Source organism: Pongo abelii, chromosome 19, assembly GCF_028885655.2.
Source record: "Pongo abelii isolate AG06213 chromosome 19, NHGRI_mPonAbe1-v2.0_pri, whole genome shotgun sequence".
Taxonomy (NCBI): domain Eukaryota; kingdom Metazoa; phylum Chordata; class Mammalia; order Primates; family Hominidae; genus Pongo; species Pongo abelii.
In genome coordinates, this window is record NC_072004.2 from 69777691 (window position 1) to 69790363 (window position 12673).

At 43.8% G+C, this 12673-nt stretch overlaps 1 protein-coding gene across 40 annotated transcripts in view; it reads left to right on the forward strand.

Moving 5' to 3' along the window:
• CDK12 (cyclin dependent kinase 12) overlaps positions 1–12673 on the forward strand; it is a 106325-nt gene that overhangs the window by 37299 nt on the left and 56353 nt on the right. For all 40 annotated transcript variants that reach the window (XM_024235082.3, XM_054546513.2, XM_054546517.2 and 37 more), the window contains exons 6-7: positions 2165–2354; positions 11125–11181. In XM_024235082.3, coding sequence (XP_024090850.3) covers positions 2165–2354; positions 11125–11181 — 247 coding nt within the window. The remainder of the gene's footprint in view (positions 1–2164; positions 2355–11124; positions 11182–12673) is intronic.

The window sequence follows — 12673 nt, forward strand, 5'->3', positions numbered from 1 at the left end:
CAGCCCCTCACAATGTGGGGATTACAGGCATGAGCCACTGAACACAGCCCTAAATTTGTTGATTCATTTTTCTCTCAATTTTTAAATACTATGGTTTTCTTTTTTTTCTTTCTTTCTTTTTTTTTTTTTGAGATGGAGTCTTGCTCTTTTCGCCCAGGCTGGAGTGCAGTGCCACTGTCTTGGCTCACTGCAACCTCTGCCTCCTGGGTTCAAGCGATTCTCATGCCTCAGCCTCCCTGAGTAGCTGGAATTACAGGTGCACGCCACCACACCCAGGTAATTTTTGTATTTTTAGCAGAGTTAGGGTTTCACCATGTTGGGCAGGCTTGTCTCGAACTCCTGACCTCAAGTGATCTGCCTACCTTGGCCTCCCAAAGTGCTGGGATTACAGGCCTGAACTACCGCACCCAGCCTCTTTTTTTTTATCTCGAGATGGAGTTTTGCTCTTGTTGCCCAGGCTGAAGTGCAATGGTGCAATCTCAGCTCACAGCAACCTCTGCCTCCTGGGTTCAAGCGATTCTCCTGCCTCAGCCTCCCGTGTAGCTGGAATTATAGGCGCCTGCTATCATGCCTGGCTAATTTTTGTATTTTTTTTAGTAGAGATGGGGTTTCACCATGTTGGCCAGGTTGGTCTCGAACTCCTGACCTCAGGCAATCCTTCTGCCTTGGCCTCACAAAGTGCTGGAATTACAGGCATGAGCCACCATGCCTGATCAGTACTATGAATTTCACTAATAATTTATAACACATTTATTATGCTGTCCCTGGCATATTGAGTCCCATTAACTTGTATAAAAACCTTTACAAAATAGTCGTCAATTTTATGTAACAAATGGGCATGGTTGTGTTACAAATACAACTTCATTTACAGCAACAAGCAGCAGGCTGGATCTGGTCTAAGGTCTGTAATTTGCTAACTGACTTAGGTCATTAAAGTCTAGTAAGACAGGCTGAGCACAGTGGCTTATGCCTCTAACCTCAGCATTTTGGGATGTAGGGGTGGAAGGATTGCCTGAGCCAAAGAGTTAAGAGACCAGCCTGGGTACCATAGCAAGACCCTGTCTCTGCAAAAAATGAAAAACATTAACTGGGTGTGGTGGCCTGTGCCTGTATTCCCAGCTACATGAGAGGCTGAGGTGGAAGATTCGCTTGAGCCTAGGAGTTTGAGGCTGTAGTGAGCCATGATCATGCCTCTGCACTCCATCCTGGGCAACAGAATGAGACCCTGTCTCAAAAAAAAAGAGAGGAAAAAGGCTGGGTGCGGTGGCTGACGCCTGTAATCCCAACACTTTGGGACGCTAAGGCAGGCGGATCACCTGAGGTCAGGAGTTTGAGACCAGCCTGACCAACATGGTGAAATCTCGTCTCTACTCAAAATACAAAAATTAGACGGGTGTGGTGGCACATGCCTGTAATCCCAGCTACTTGGGAAGCTGAGGCAGGAGAATGGCTTGAACCCAGGAGGTAGAGGTTGCAGTGAGCCAAGGTAGTGCCACTGTACTCCAGTCTGGGTGGCAGAGTGAGAGTCTGTCTTAAAAAAAAAGCCTAGTGATGCAACCTGATCAGGGCACTTGCCCCCATGAAGAGGTGAGTAGTCCATACAGTACTAGACTAGGAATCAGAAGATCAATTCCTTTTTTTTTTTTTTTTTTTTTTTTTGGAGAAAGAGTCTTGCTTTGTTGCCCAGGCTGGAATGCAGTGGCACCATCTCAGCTCACTGCAGCCTCCAGCTCCTGGGTTCAAGTGATTCTCCCACCTCAGCCTCCCAAGTAGCTGGGATTACAGGCACGTGCCACCATGCCCAGCTAATTTTTTTATTTTTTTTTTTAGTCGAGATGAGGTTTCATTCACCATGTTGGACAGGTTGGTCTCGAACTCCTGACCTCAAGTGACCCGCCCTCCTCGGCCTCCCAAAGTGCTGGGATTACAGGCATCAGCCACTGCACCCAGCCATAGAAGATTAATTCAAATATTAGCTCCGTTTTTTATTATTAGGAAGGACTAATTATTCAACTACTCTTCGTTTCAGTTTCTTCATCTATAAAATTCAAGGGTTTTTTCTAGAGAGCCTATGGTCAACTCCAAAATTATATTAGGACTTGAGGCATTGTTATTTCAGCATTCTTTTTTTTTCTTGCTTTTAATTTTTTTTCGTCTTATGTAGGTGCCTTTTACCTTGTATTTGAGTACATGGACCATGACTTAATGGGACTGCTAGAATCTGGTTTGGTGCACTTTTCTGAGGACCATATCAAGTCGTTTATGAAACAGCTAATGGAAGGATTGGATTACTGTCACAAAAAGAATTTCCTGCATCGGGACATTAAGTGTTCTAACATTTTGCTGAATAACAGGTAACATAGTAACCAAATAAGATTAAGCACTTTCCTCTTCTCCTCTGACCTTTTTAGTTTCAAATGGTTAATTGGCATTATAATTAGACCTAATAGTGCAGTATTCACACACTATTTAGTGATATTCTCTACGTTCAGTGTGGGAAAAACATACCTGCTCCTTTAGCTGTTCTTGAGCCTTTCTCAGTTACTAGCTTTCTGAGTAAACATTGATGTGCAGTTGGTGATTGGCCTTTTCTGCCCAGTACTTACTACTAGGTTTTAATAGTGTAAACAAACAGGAATCTGGTTATGAACAGGTGTTAATTCATCAGAAGTTTTTTATCGTTTGCTTTCTTCTTTTCTGCTTATTTGCCTATACTGCATTGGTAATATCAGACGTATTATGCACACTAGGTTTTGTTTTTTTTTTTTTTTTTTTTTTTGGAGACGGAATTTCACTCTTCTTGCCCAGGCTGGAGTGCAGTGGCGTGATCTCGTCTCACTGCAACCTCTACCTCCCAGGTTCAAGCAATTCTCCTGCCTCAGTCTCCCAAGTAGCTGGGATTATAGGCGCCTGGCACCATGCTCTGCTAATTTTTGTATTTTTAGTAGAGATGGGGTTTCACTATATTGGCCAGGCTGGTCTTGAACTCCTGACCTCGTGATCCACCCACCTCAGTCTCCCGAAGTGCTGGGATTACAGGCATGAGCCACCGTGCCTGGCATACTAGTTTGTTTTTTTGTTTTGTTTTGTTTTGTTTTGAGACGGAGTCTCGCTCTGTCTCCCAGGCTGGAGTGCAGTGGCGCAATCTCACCTTACTGCAAGCTCTGCCTACCAGGTTCATGCCATTCTCCTGCCTCAGCCTCCCGAGTAGCTGGGACTACAGGCGCCCGCCACCATGCCCAGCTAATTTTTTGTATTTTTAATAGAGACAGGATTTCACCCTGTTAGCCAGGATGGTCTCGATCTCCTGACCTCATGATCCACCCACCTCGGCCTCCCAAAGTGCTGGGATTACAGGTGTGAGCCACCGCGCCCGGCCCTGGCACACTAGTTTTTTTAATAGCCCTACTTGCTGAGGGATAAAGAACAAGTCTGGTACCATTTAAATTGGGGAAGTGTTTCGTTCTTTAGATAATTAGGTTGGTTACATCTATTTTTGTCTGATTGACTCATTGTTTTAAACATTTCAGTTCAGTTTTTTTTGTTTTGTTTTTCTTTTTTTTGAGACAGAGTCTCGCATTGTCGCCCAGGCTAGAGTGCAGTGGCGCAATCTCGGCTCACTGCAAGTTTTGCTTCCCAGGTTCACGCCATTCTCCTGCCTCAGCCTCCCCGGTAGCTGGGACTATAGGTGCCCGCCACCACGCCCGGCTAGTTTTTTGTATTTTTTAGTAGAGCCATGGTTTCACCATGTTAGCCAGGATGGTCTTGATCTCCTGACCTCGTGATCTGCCCACCTTGGCCTCCCAAAGTGCTGGGATTACAAGCGTGAGCCACCGCGCCCGGCTGGTTCAGTTTTATCTAACAGACATTATCTATATAGAAATATGGAAAGATTATGACACATTTCCCCTCTTTATGGTGTAGAATAACCAATCTTGCATGGTTACCTGGGACTGTCCTGGTTTTAGCAGTAAAAGGCTCACATGCGACGATTGAACACTGGAACTCAAAACTTTTGCAGGAGAAATAAATAAACTACTCAATTCAGTAAACATTTATTAAGCTCAATTTTTTTCACTTTGAATTTGAGAGTATCTGGAAAGATGTAGCCTTGAGGGATGAATAAGAATTTATCTGAAAAACTGACAGTGGGTGATCAAATTTCTAGGCAGAAGCAGCTGCATGTGCAAAAGTACATAAACATGAAAATAACATGTTATGTCTGGAAAACTAAACAGGTCAGTATTTCTAGAGCAAGAAGAGGGAAGCACATAATGGCCAAGAGATGAAGCTGGATAGTTACATAAAGCCCATTTATGGATCTTGTATGCCCCACTGAGGAACTTAAACTTTATCTGTATTTGACAGGGATCAGCATCACTTGAACCCAGGAGGTAGAGGTTGCAGTGAGCCGAGATCAGTCCACTGCATTCCAGCCCAGGCGACAGAGCAAGACTCCATCTCAAAAAAAGAAATAATCTTAGACTGAGTCTCACTCTGTCGCCCAGGCTGGAGTGCAATGGCAGGATCTCACTGCAACCTCCAACTCCTGGGTTCAAGCGATGCTCCTGCCTCAGCCTCCCGAGTAGCTGGGATTACAGGTGCCCGCCACCACGCCCAGCTAATTTTTCTATTTTTAGTAGAGATGGGGTTTCACCATATTGACCGGGCTGGTCTCGAACTCCTGACCTCAAGTGATCTGCCCCCCTTGGCCTCCCAAAGTGCTGGTATTACAGGCGTGAGCCACTGCGCCCGGCCAAAAGAGTATTTCTTTATGTTGCTTTCTCTGACTCATAATTCCCAGTAAAGTTGGAAGTGGGTGACTCTACATCTATAGTAAATAATGCATTAAGAAATAAATAGCTATTAGCTTGCAACTTTCTGGCCTATAGTATAATATACTTTCTGCTGTTCCCTTTACTCCTCCATGAGGAGATGTCTCAAAGCAGGGAATAATTGCAGCTCTGTTTGGTGTCCTTTCTGGTGGGTAAGGCCTCTTTTGGTTCCTGACCTTCCAGAGTCAGAAAGCTGATGAGGTTCCAGACTAAATTGAATTTCCTCGTCAGGTTGCTAAGCAGGATACAGGAATCCTGTGGTCTAGCCTGATCCATCCAGCCTCTTCCCTTACCCACTTAGCTCTGTCTACTCAGACCTGTGGGTGAGATGGCCTGGAGAAAATCGTGAAGGGTCGTCAGCTGGGCAAAGAAGAGAGAGAACAGTTGGCAAGAGAGAGAGAAGAGCAGAGTTGGATTCCGAATGAGACCAAATCATTTTATATAGAAGAGAGACACAGTCAGTCTTCTCTTTTGGAAAGGTCACCAAGTTATCAGTTTATGCTGATAAACTGGAGGCAGAGAGACCCTCTAAGAACTTCGTAATAAATGGTCAGTGCTGGAAATAACCCAGACACCACTAGTAGGGATGGACTCGGTAGATCTGTAGACTTTGGTTGAGTGAGTGAATGGTAGATAATGAATTAGAGAAAGTAAGATAACTCACAGGTTTCTGACTTGAAAAACTAGCTAGATGGGTGGCACTACTAGTCAATACAAGGAAGATGGAAGAGTAGGATGGATGGAGTAACAGGTAAATCTCTTTTGGATATGTCTTTTATATATCCAGGGTAGTGATATTTAATAGCATATGGTCATTTGGGAATTCCAAACTACCAGTACAGATTTGGTAGTTACAAAACATAGAAAAGATGTCAGAAATGTAACCCAAGAGAGATGGTCAGAGAGATAGGAAGAAAATAAGGAAAATATGAATGCAAGATAGGCAAGTTTAAGAAGGGAGTGGTGATTGATGTCAGATGATGCAGGCAAATTATAAGAGAATCTGAAAATTAAAAGGTCAGTAGTGATATTAGTGTGGAGTAAGGGGATGAGTAGCACAGTTAATGGGAAGGTACTGGTAGGGAGTGTCTTTAATTTTTAATTTTAAGGATGGCAGAGATTTGAATATATTTAAATGCTAAGGGGAGGCCAACGTGGTGGCTCACATGTGTAATCCTAACACTTTGGGAGGCTGAGGTGGGCAGGTCACTTGATGCAAGGAGTTCGAGGCCAGCCTGGCCAACATAGCAAAATTCTGTCTCTACTAAAAGTACAAAAATTAGCTGAGCTTGGTGGTGCACACATCTAATCCCAGCCACATGGGAGGCCAAGGCATGAGAATTGCTTGAACCTGGGACGCAGAGGTTGCAGTGAGCAGAGATTGCTACCACTGCACTCCATCCTGGGTGACAGAGCAAGACCCTGTCTCAAAAAAAAAAAAAAAAAACAAAAACGCTAAGGAGAAAGAAAATCTATAAAAAGGGAGCAGTTAAAGATTTGGGGGCCAGGCGCAGTGGCTCACATCTGTAATCCCAGCACTTTGGGAGGCCGAGGTGAACGGATCATGAGGTCAGGTGTTCAAGATCATCTTGCCCAACATGGTGAAACCCCGTCTCTACTAAAATACAAAAAATTAGCTGGGCATGGTGGTGCGTGCCTGTAATCCCAGCTACTTGGGAGGCTGAGGCAGGGGAATCACTTGAACCCAGGAGACAGAGGTTGCAGTGAGCTGAGATTGCGCCACTGCACTCCAGCCTGGCAACAGAGCAAGACTCCATCTCAAAAACAAACAAACAAACAAAAGGCCAGGCGCGGTGGCTCACGCCTATAATCCCAGCACTTTGGGAGGCCGAGGTGGGCGGATCACGAGGTCAAGAGATCGAGACCATCCTGGCCAACATGGTGAAACTCCGTCTCTACTAAAAATATAAAAATTAGCTGGGTGTGGAGGTGCGTGCCTGTAGTCCCAGCTACTCGGGAGGTTGAGGCAGGAGAATCACTTGAACCCGGGAGGCGGAGGTTGCCATGAGCTGAGATTGCGCCACTGCACTCCAGTCTGGTGACAGAGCGAGACTCCGTCTCAAAAAAAAAAAAGATTTGGGAAAGAACCAAAATAATTTAAAGGAGCAAGGTTCTAGAATAGATGGGATCAAGGCCACAGGTGGAGGGATTGATTATCCTTGGTCAAGAGAAGAGATTGACATGCTTTTTATGTACCGTTGACCCTTGAACAACGCGGGTTTGAACTGTGGCATGTCCACTTATACACAGATTTTATCCAACCAAAGACGAATAAAAAACAGTGCAGTATATGCAACCTGTTTATATGGAGTACCAGTGTTTCATATATGCAGGTTCTATAAAGCCTACTGCAGGACTTGAGTTTGCTTGAATTTTGGTATATGTGAGAGTCTTGGAACCAATCACGTAGATATACTGAGGGATGACTGTAATTAAAAGGAAAGAGGAAAGTAAGATTATAGATGGAAGTAAGTTTACTGGTAAAAGGTAGGATGTTAAGGACCTCTCACCTAATGACTTTAATTTTTTCACTGAAAAAGGTCATTTACTAAGTAAGTGTAAGAGGGTAGGGGATGGATTAGAGCATTAAGGAGAATGCCAGAGGTCTGTAATGACAGCCATGCTGAATGGAAGTTGCTGAGGTACAGACAAGTAAAAGGACTAACCAGCAGTGTTCAGGAATTAACAGAGAGAGGAAATCACACATTTTGCAGTGACACCATACAATATGATTATATGATTTTTTTTTTTTTTTTTTTTTTTTTGAGATGGAGTCTCACTCTGTCACCAGGCTGGAATGTAGTGGCGCTATCTCAGCTCACTGCAACCTCTGCCTCCCAGTTCAAGCCCTTCTCCTGCCTCCGCCTTCCGAGTAGTTGGGACTACAGGTGAATGCCACCATGCCTGGCTAATTTTTGTATTTTTAGTAGAGACAGGTTTCACCGTGTTGGCCAGGCTGGGTCTCAAACCTCTGACCTCAAGTGATCCACCACCTCAGCCTCCTAAAGTGCTAGGATTACAGACGCAAGCCACCACACCTGGCCAATTATATGATTTTTGTTCTTTACACTTGTGTTCAGCTCTCTAGGTAGAGCAGGAACGGCAGATTTTCTAATGATCCAGAATTAGGGACTTAGGGATTAGCTATATCACAAGCTAAGGGAACCAGGAAGACAGTAGTTTGGTTAATTAACCAAGGGGTCCAGGCAAGCAAGGGAAGGAAGTATTATGTGAAAGAGGGCTGAACTGGGAGTGAGTGGAGGCACTGTGTACTTGAAGGTCTTCTCAAAAGGCAAAAATGTTAAACCATGGTCTCGGAAAGGATTCTCCAGATATTTCTATATTCACCTTATTCCTTTGAGACAGGACATAAACAATATGATGGCACTTCTTTTGTATTTTATTTTATTTTGTTTATTTACTTATTTTATATTTTATTTTTTGAGATGGAGTCTCGCTGTGTCACCCAGGCTGGAGTGCAGTGTCACAATCTCAGCTCACTGCAACCTCCGCTTCCCAGGTTCAAGCGATTCTCCCACCTCAGCCTCTCGAGTGGCTAGGACTACAGGTGTCTGCCGCCATGCCCAGCTAATTTTTGTATTTTTAGTAGAGACGGGGTTTTACAATGTTGGCCAGGCTGGTCTCAAACTCCTGACTTAAGTGATCCGCCTGCCTTGGTCTCCCAAAGTGTTGGGACTACAGGCATGCGCCACTGCGCCCGGCCTGTTCTATTTTATATTGCAAAAAGTTACAAGTACTTCCACGCTTCATACTGAGTCACCTTAATGGTTTAGTTGGAAGGAAAAGCGGGAGTCAGTAAAAGTACTATCAGCGGTCGGGCGCGGTGGCTCATGCCTGTAATCTCAGCACTTTGGGAGGCCGAGGCAGGCGGATCACCTGAGGTAGGGAGTTCAAGACCAGCCTGACCAACATGGAGAAACCCTATCTCTACTAAAAATACAAAATTAGCCGGGCGTGGTGGCGCATGCCTGTAATCCCAGCTACTCGGGAGACAGAGGTTGTAGTGAGCTGAGATAGTGCCATTGCACTCCAGCCTCGGCAACAAGAGTGAAGCTCAGTCTTAAAAAAAAAAAAAGTGCTATCAGCAGGTTCTGTAGCAGACTAAATTCATTTAATAAACATTTATTTAGTACCTAGTATGAGCCAGGCAGGAAATATGTTAGATGCTGGTGATATTCAGGTCTACACTGATTTCTGTAACTATATATCCATTTCCATTTTGACTTTCAGTCCTACTATGTGCCTTGAATCTTACATCATTTCAGGCTTTCAGAGTAAGGATGCCAAGTAATTTGAGGAATCATCTTTGTCTTAATATAAGTTAACTATTTCTTTTTGCTTTTCTCACAATTGCTTATAAATTGAACTTAATGTAATGATGTTTGGGGCAAGTGGATAAGGTACCTTTAACTTCACTAGGAATAAGTGAATTGATTTAATGTAAACTTCTACATTGATTTAATGTAGAAGTTTGTTGCTAGTAGTTACCTTGTTTTAATATTGTCCCATGTCCATATTTTGGGGAGCACCTCTTGGCCTCTTTTCTGTACTACATGTTGAGTATCCCCTGTGCTTGAGACAAGAATTCTTTTGGATTTCAGATTTTTTTTAGATTTTGGAATATTTACATTATATTTACTGGTTCTGAACATCCAAAATCTGAAATGTTCCAGTGAGCATTTCCTTTGAGTGTCATGTTGGCACTCAAAAAGTTTCAGATTTCGCTTCAGACAGAGAGGGGGGGAAAAAGGTTCTGAAAAATTTTGGATTTCACATTTTTGGATTTGGATGCACAATCTGTATCTCACTTTTTTGCCTGATCTGAGCTATTAGACACCTACGCTAGCTTCCTATGAGAGTGAGCTGGCTTTTCATGTCCCAAGAAGTAGCAAGGCTGTAAATATGACTAAACAGGTTACATGAATTTAGATAAATATCATTAATCCAAAGTAGTCAATAAGTAGTTGTTGGGTTTTTTTTGCATTGCCCACCCCCTCCAATAAATAAATAGTTTTTAAATAGATTTCCAACATTTTGTCTTGCAGTTTTCAAAAATATTCCTTCATGCAGGAGGAGAGAGAGCATCAGGAAAAATAGCTAATGCTTGCTGGGCTTAATACTTAGGTGATGGGTCAATAGGTGCAGCAAACCACCATGGCACACATTTACCTATGTAACAAACCTCATGTACCCTGGAACTTAAAAAAAAAATTCCTTTATATCACTGTCAAGGATAGAATACTGAGCAGAGGCCAGTCATGGTGGCCCGTGCCTATACTCCCAGCCCTTTGGGAGGCTGAGGAGGGAGGATCACTTGAGCACAGGAATTTAAGACCAGCCTAGGCAACATAGGGGAACTCTGTCTCTACAAAAAATAAAATAATTAGCTGGACATATTGGTGCACGCCTATAGTCCCAGGTACTCGGGAGGCTGAGGCTGGAGAATCACTTGAACCTGGGAGATCATCAAGGCTGCAGTGAGCCAGGGTTGCACCATTGCACTCCAGCCTAGGTAATAGAGTGAGACTCTGTCTCAAAAAAAAAAAAAAAATTACTGAGCAGAGTGAAACATGGTTGGGATCTCCTTGAAGTGATTCTCAAAGCCTGATTCTCAGGCCAGCTGCATTGGCATCACATATGGGCCTGTTAGAAATGCAGATTCATGAGCCATGTTCTACTGAGTCAGCATCTCTAAGAATGCGGCCCAGGAAACTGGGTTTCTTTGCTTGTTTTTTCAGAGATAGGGTCTTGCTCTGTTGCCCAGGCTGGAGTACAGTGGCCTCCCAAAGTTCTGGGATTACAGGTGTGAGCCACCATGCCCAGACTGTTGGCCCTCTTAAATCTTTCTCAATCTAGAACAGCTCATTTCTTTTTTTTTTTTCCCAACAGTAAGTATTTAATCTAGCAGGTTCTAGGTACTGTTGTTTACCATGAAATAAATTTAGCTAAGGAGTCAAATTCAGAAAATGGAATAATTGTTTGTTTTTTTTAAAAGCCTAAGGCGTTATAATTGAAGTAGTCAAAAAAGGTTTAATTAGGGGGATTGAGTGTTAAGAGTAGAAGTAATCATGAACTGGGTATTGTATAAAATTTTTTAAAAAGAAAGAGAAAAGAGTAGAACAAAGAGAGCAGAAGTTAAAATTTATTTTTGTAATTCCTTTAGCTCCTAACTTGGCGCATGACTTTTCAGTTGTATTTTGGAGGCCACTGCTATTGCTTATGAAAATAATTGTTTTTTGTTTTACAGTGGGCAAATCAAACTAGCAGATTTTGGACTTGCTCGGCTCTATAACTCTGAAGAGAGGTAAGGCATTAATTAAAATTACATGTGAGAAATAAGGTTTGTTTTGTTTCGTTTTTTTGAGGCAGGGTCTTATTCTGTTGCTCAGGCTGGAGTGCGTGGCTTGATCTCGGCTCACTGCAGCCTCAACCTCTGTGGGCTCAGGTGATTCTCCCACCTTAGTTTCACAAGTAGCTGGAACCACAGGTGGGTGCCATCACACCTGGCTAATTTTTGTATTTTTAGTAGAGACGGAGTTTTGCTATGTTGCCTAGGTTAGTCTTGAACTCCTGGGCTCAAGCTATCTACCTGCCTCGGCCTCCCAAAGTGCTGGGATTACAGACATGAGCCGCCGCACCTGGCCAAGAATCTCTTTTTTTTTTTTTTTTTTAAGACGGAGTCTCACTCTGTCACCTGGGCTGGAGTTCAGTGGCGTGATCTCGGCTCACTGCAACCTCCGCCTCTTGGGTTCAAGAAATTCTCCTGCCTCAGCCTCCCGAGTAGCTGGTATTACAGGTGCCCGCCACTACGCCCAGCTAATTTTTTGTATTTTTAGTAGAGACGGGGTTTCACCATGTTGGCCAGGCTGGTCTCAAACTCCTGACCTCGTGATTCATCTGCCTCAGCTTCTCAAAGTGCTGAGATTACAGGCTTGAGCCACCACTGCACCCGGCCAAGAATCTTTTTTATTCCTAGATGTTCTAGTATTCTGCAAGTTGTAGCAACTGTCAGAATTCCCTAATTATCTGAAAGCATTATCACTTACATTTTAGGCAGCAAATTTTATCTAAATTCTTGAATCGTCCCTTGGCTGGAATAAATAAATTAGAATGGAAGTTATTTTTTTCTCTCTTTTCTCTTCTCTTCTCTTCCTTTTTCTTTTTCTTTCCCGGAGATTTGCTCTTGTTGCTCAGGCTGGAGTGCAATGGCACAATCATGGCTCACTGAAACCTCTGCCTCCCGGGTTCAAGCGATTCCCCTGCCTCAGCCTCCCGACTAGCTGGGATTACAGGCATGTGCCGCCATGCCTGGCTAATTTTGTATTTTTAGTGGAGATGGGGTTTTTCCATGTTGGTCACGCTGGTCTCGAGCTCCCGACCTTAGGTGATCTGCCTGGCTTGGCCTCCCAAAGTGCTGGGATTACAGGCGTGAGCCACCACGCCTGGCCTTTTCTCTTTTTTTTTAATAGACCAGGCGCGGTGGCTCACGCCTGTAATCCCAGCACTTTGGGAGACCGAGGTGGGTGGACCATGAGGTCAGGAGATCAAGACCATCCTGGCTAACACGGTGAAACTCTGTCTCTACTAAAAATACAAAAAATTAGTGGAGCGTGGTGGCGGGTGCCTGTAGTCCCAGCTACTTGGGAGGCTGAGGCAGGAGAATGGCATGAACCTGGGAGGCAGACCTTGCAATGAGCCGAGATAGTGCCACTGCACTCCAGCCTGAGGGACAGAGCAAGACTCCATCTCAAAAAAAAAAAAAAAAAAAATAGAGATGAGATCTTGCTATGTTGACC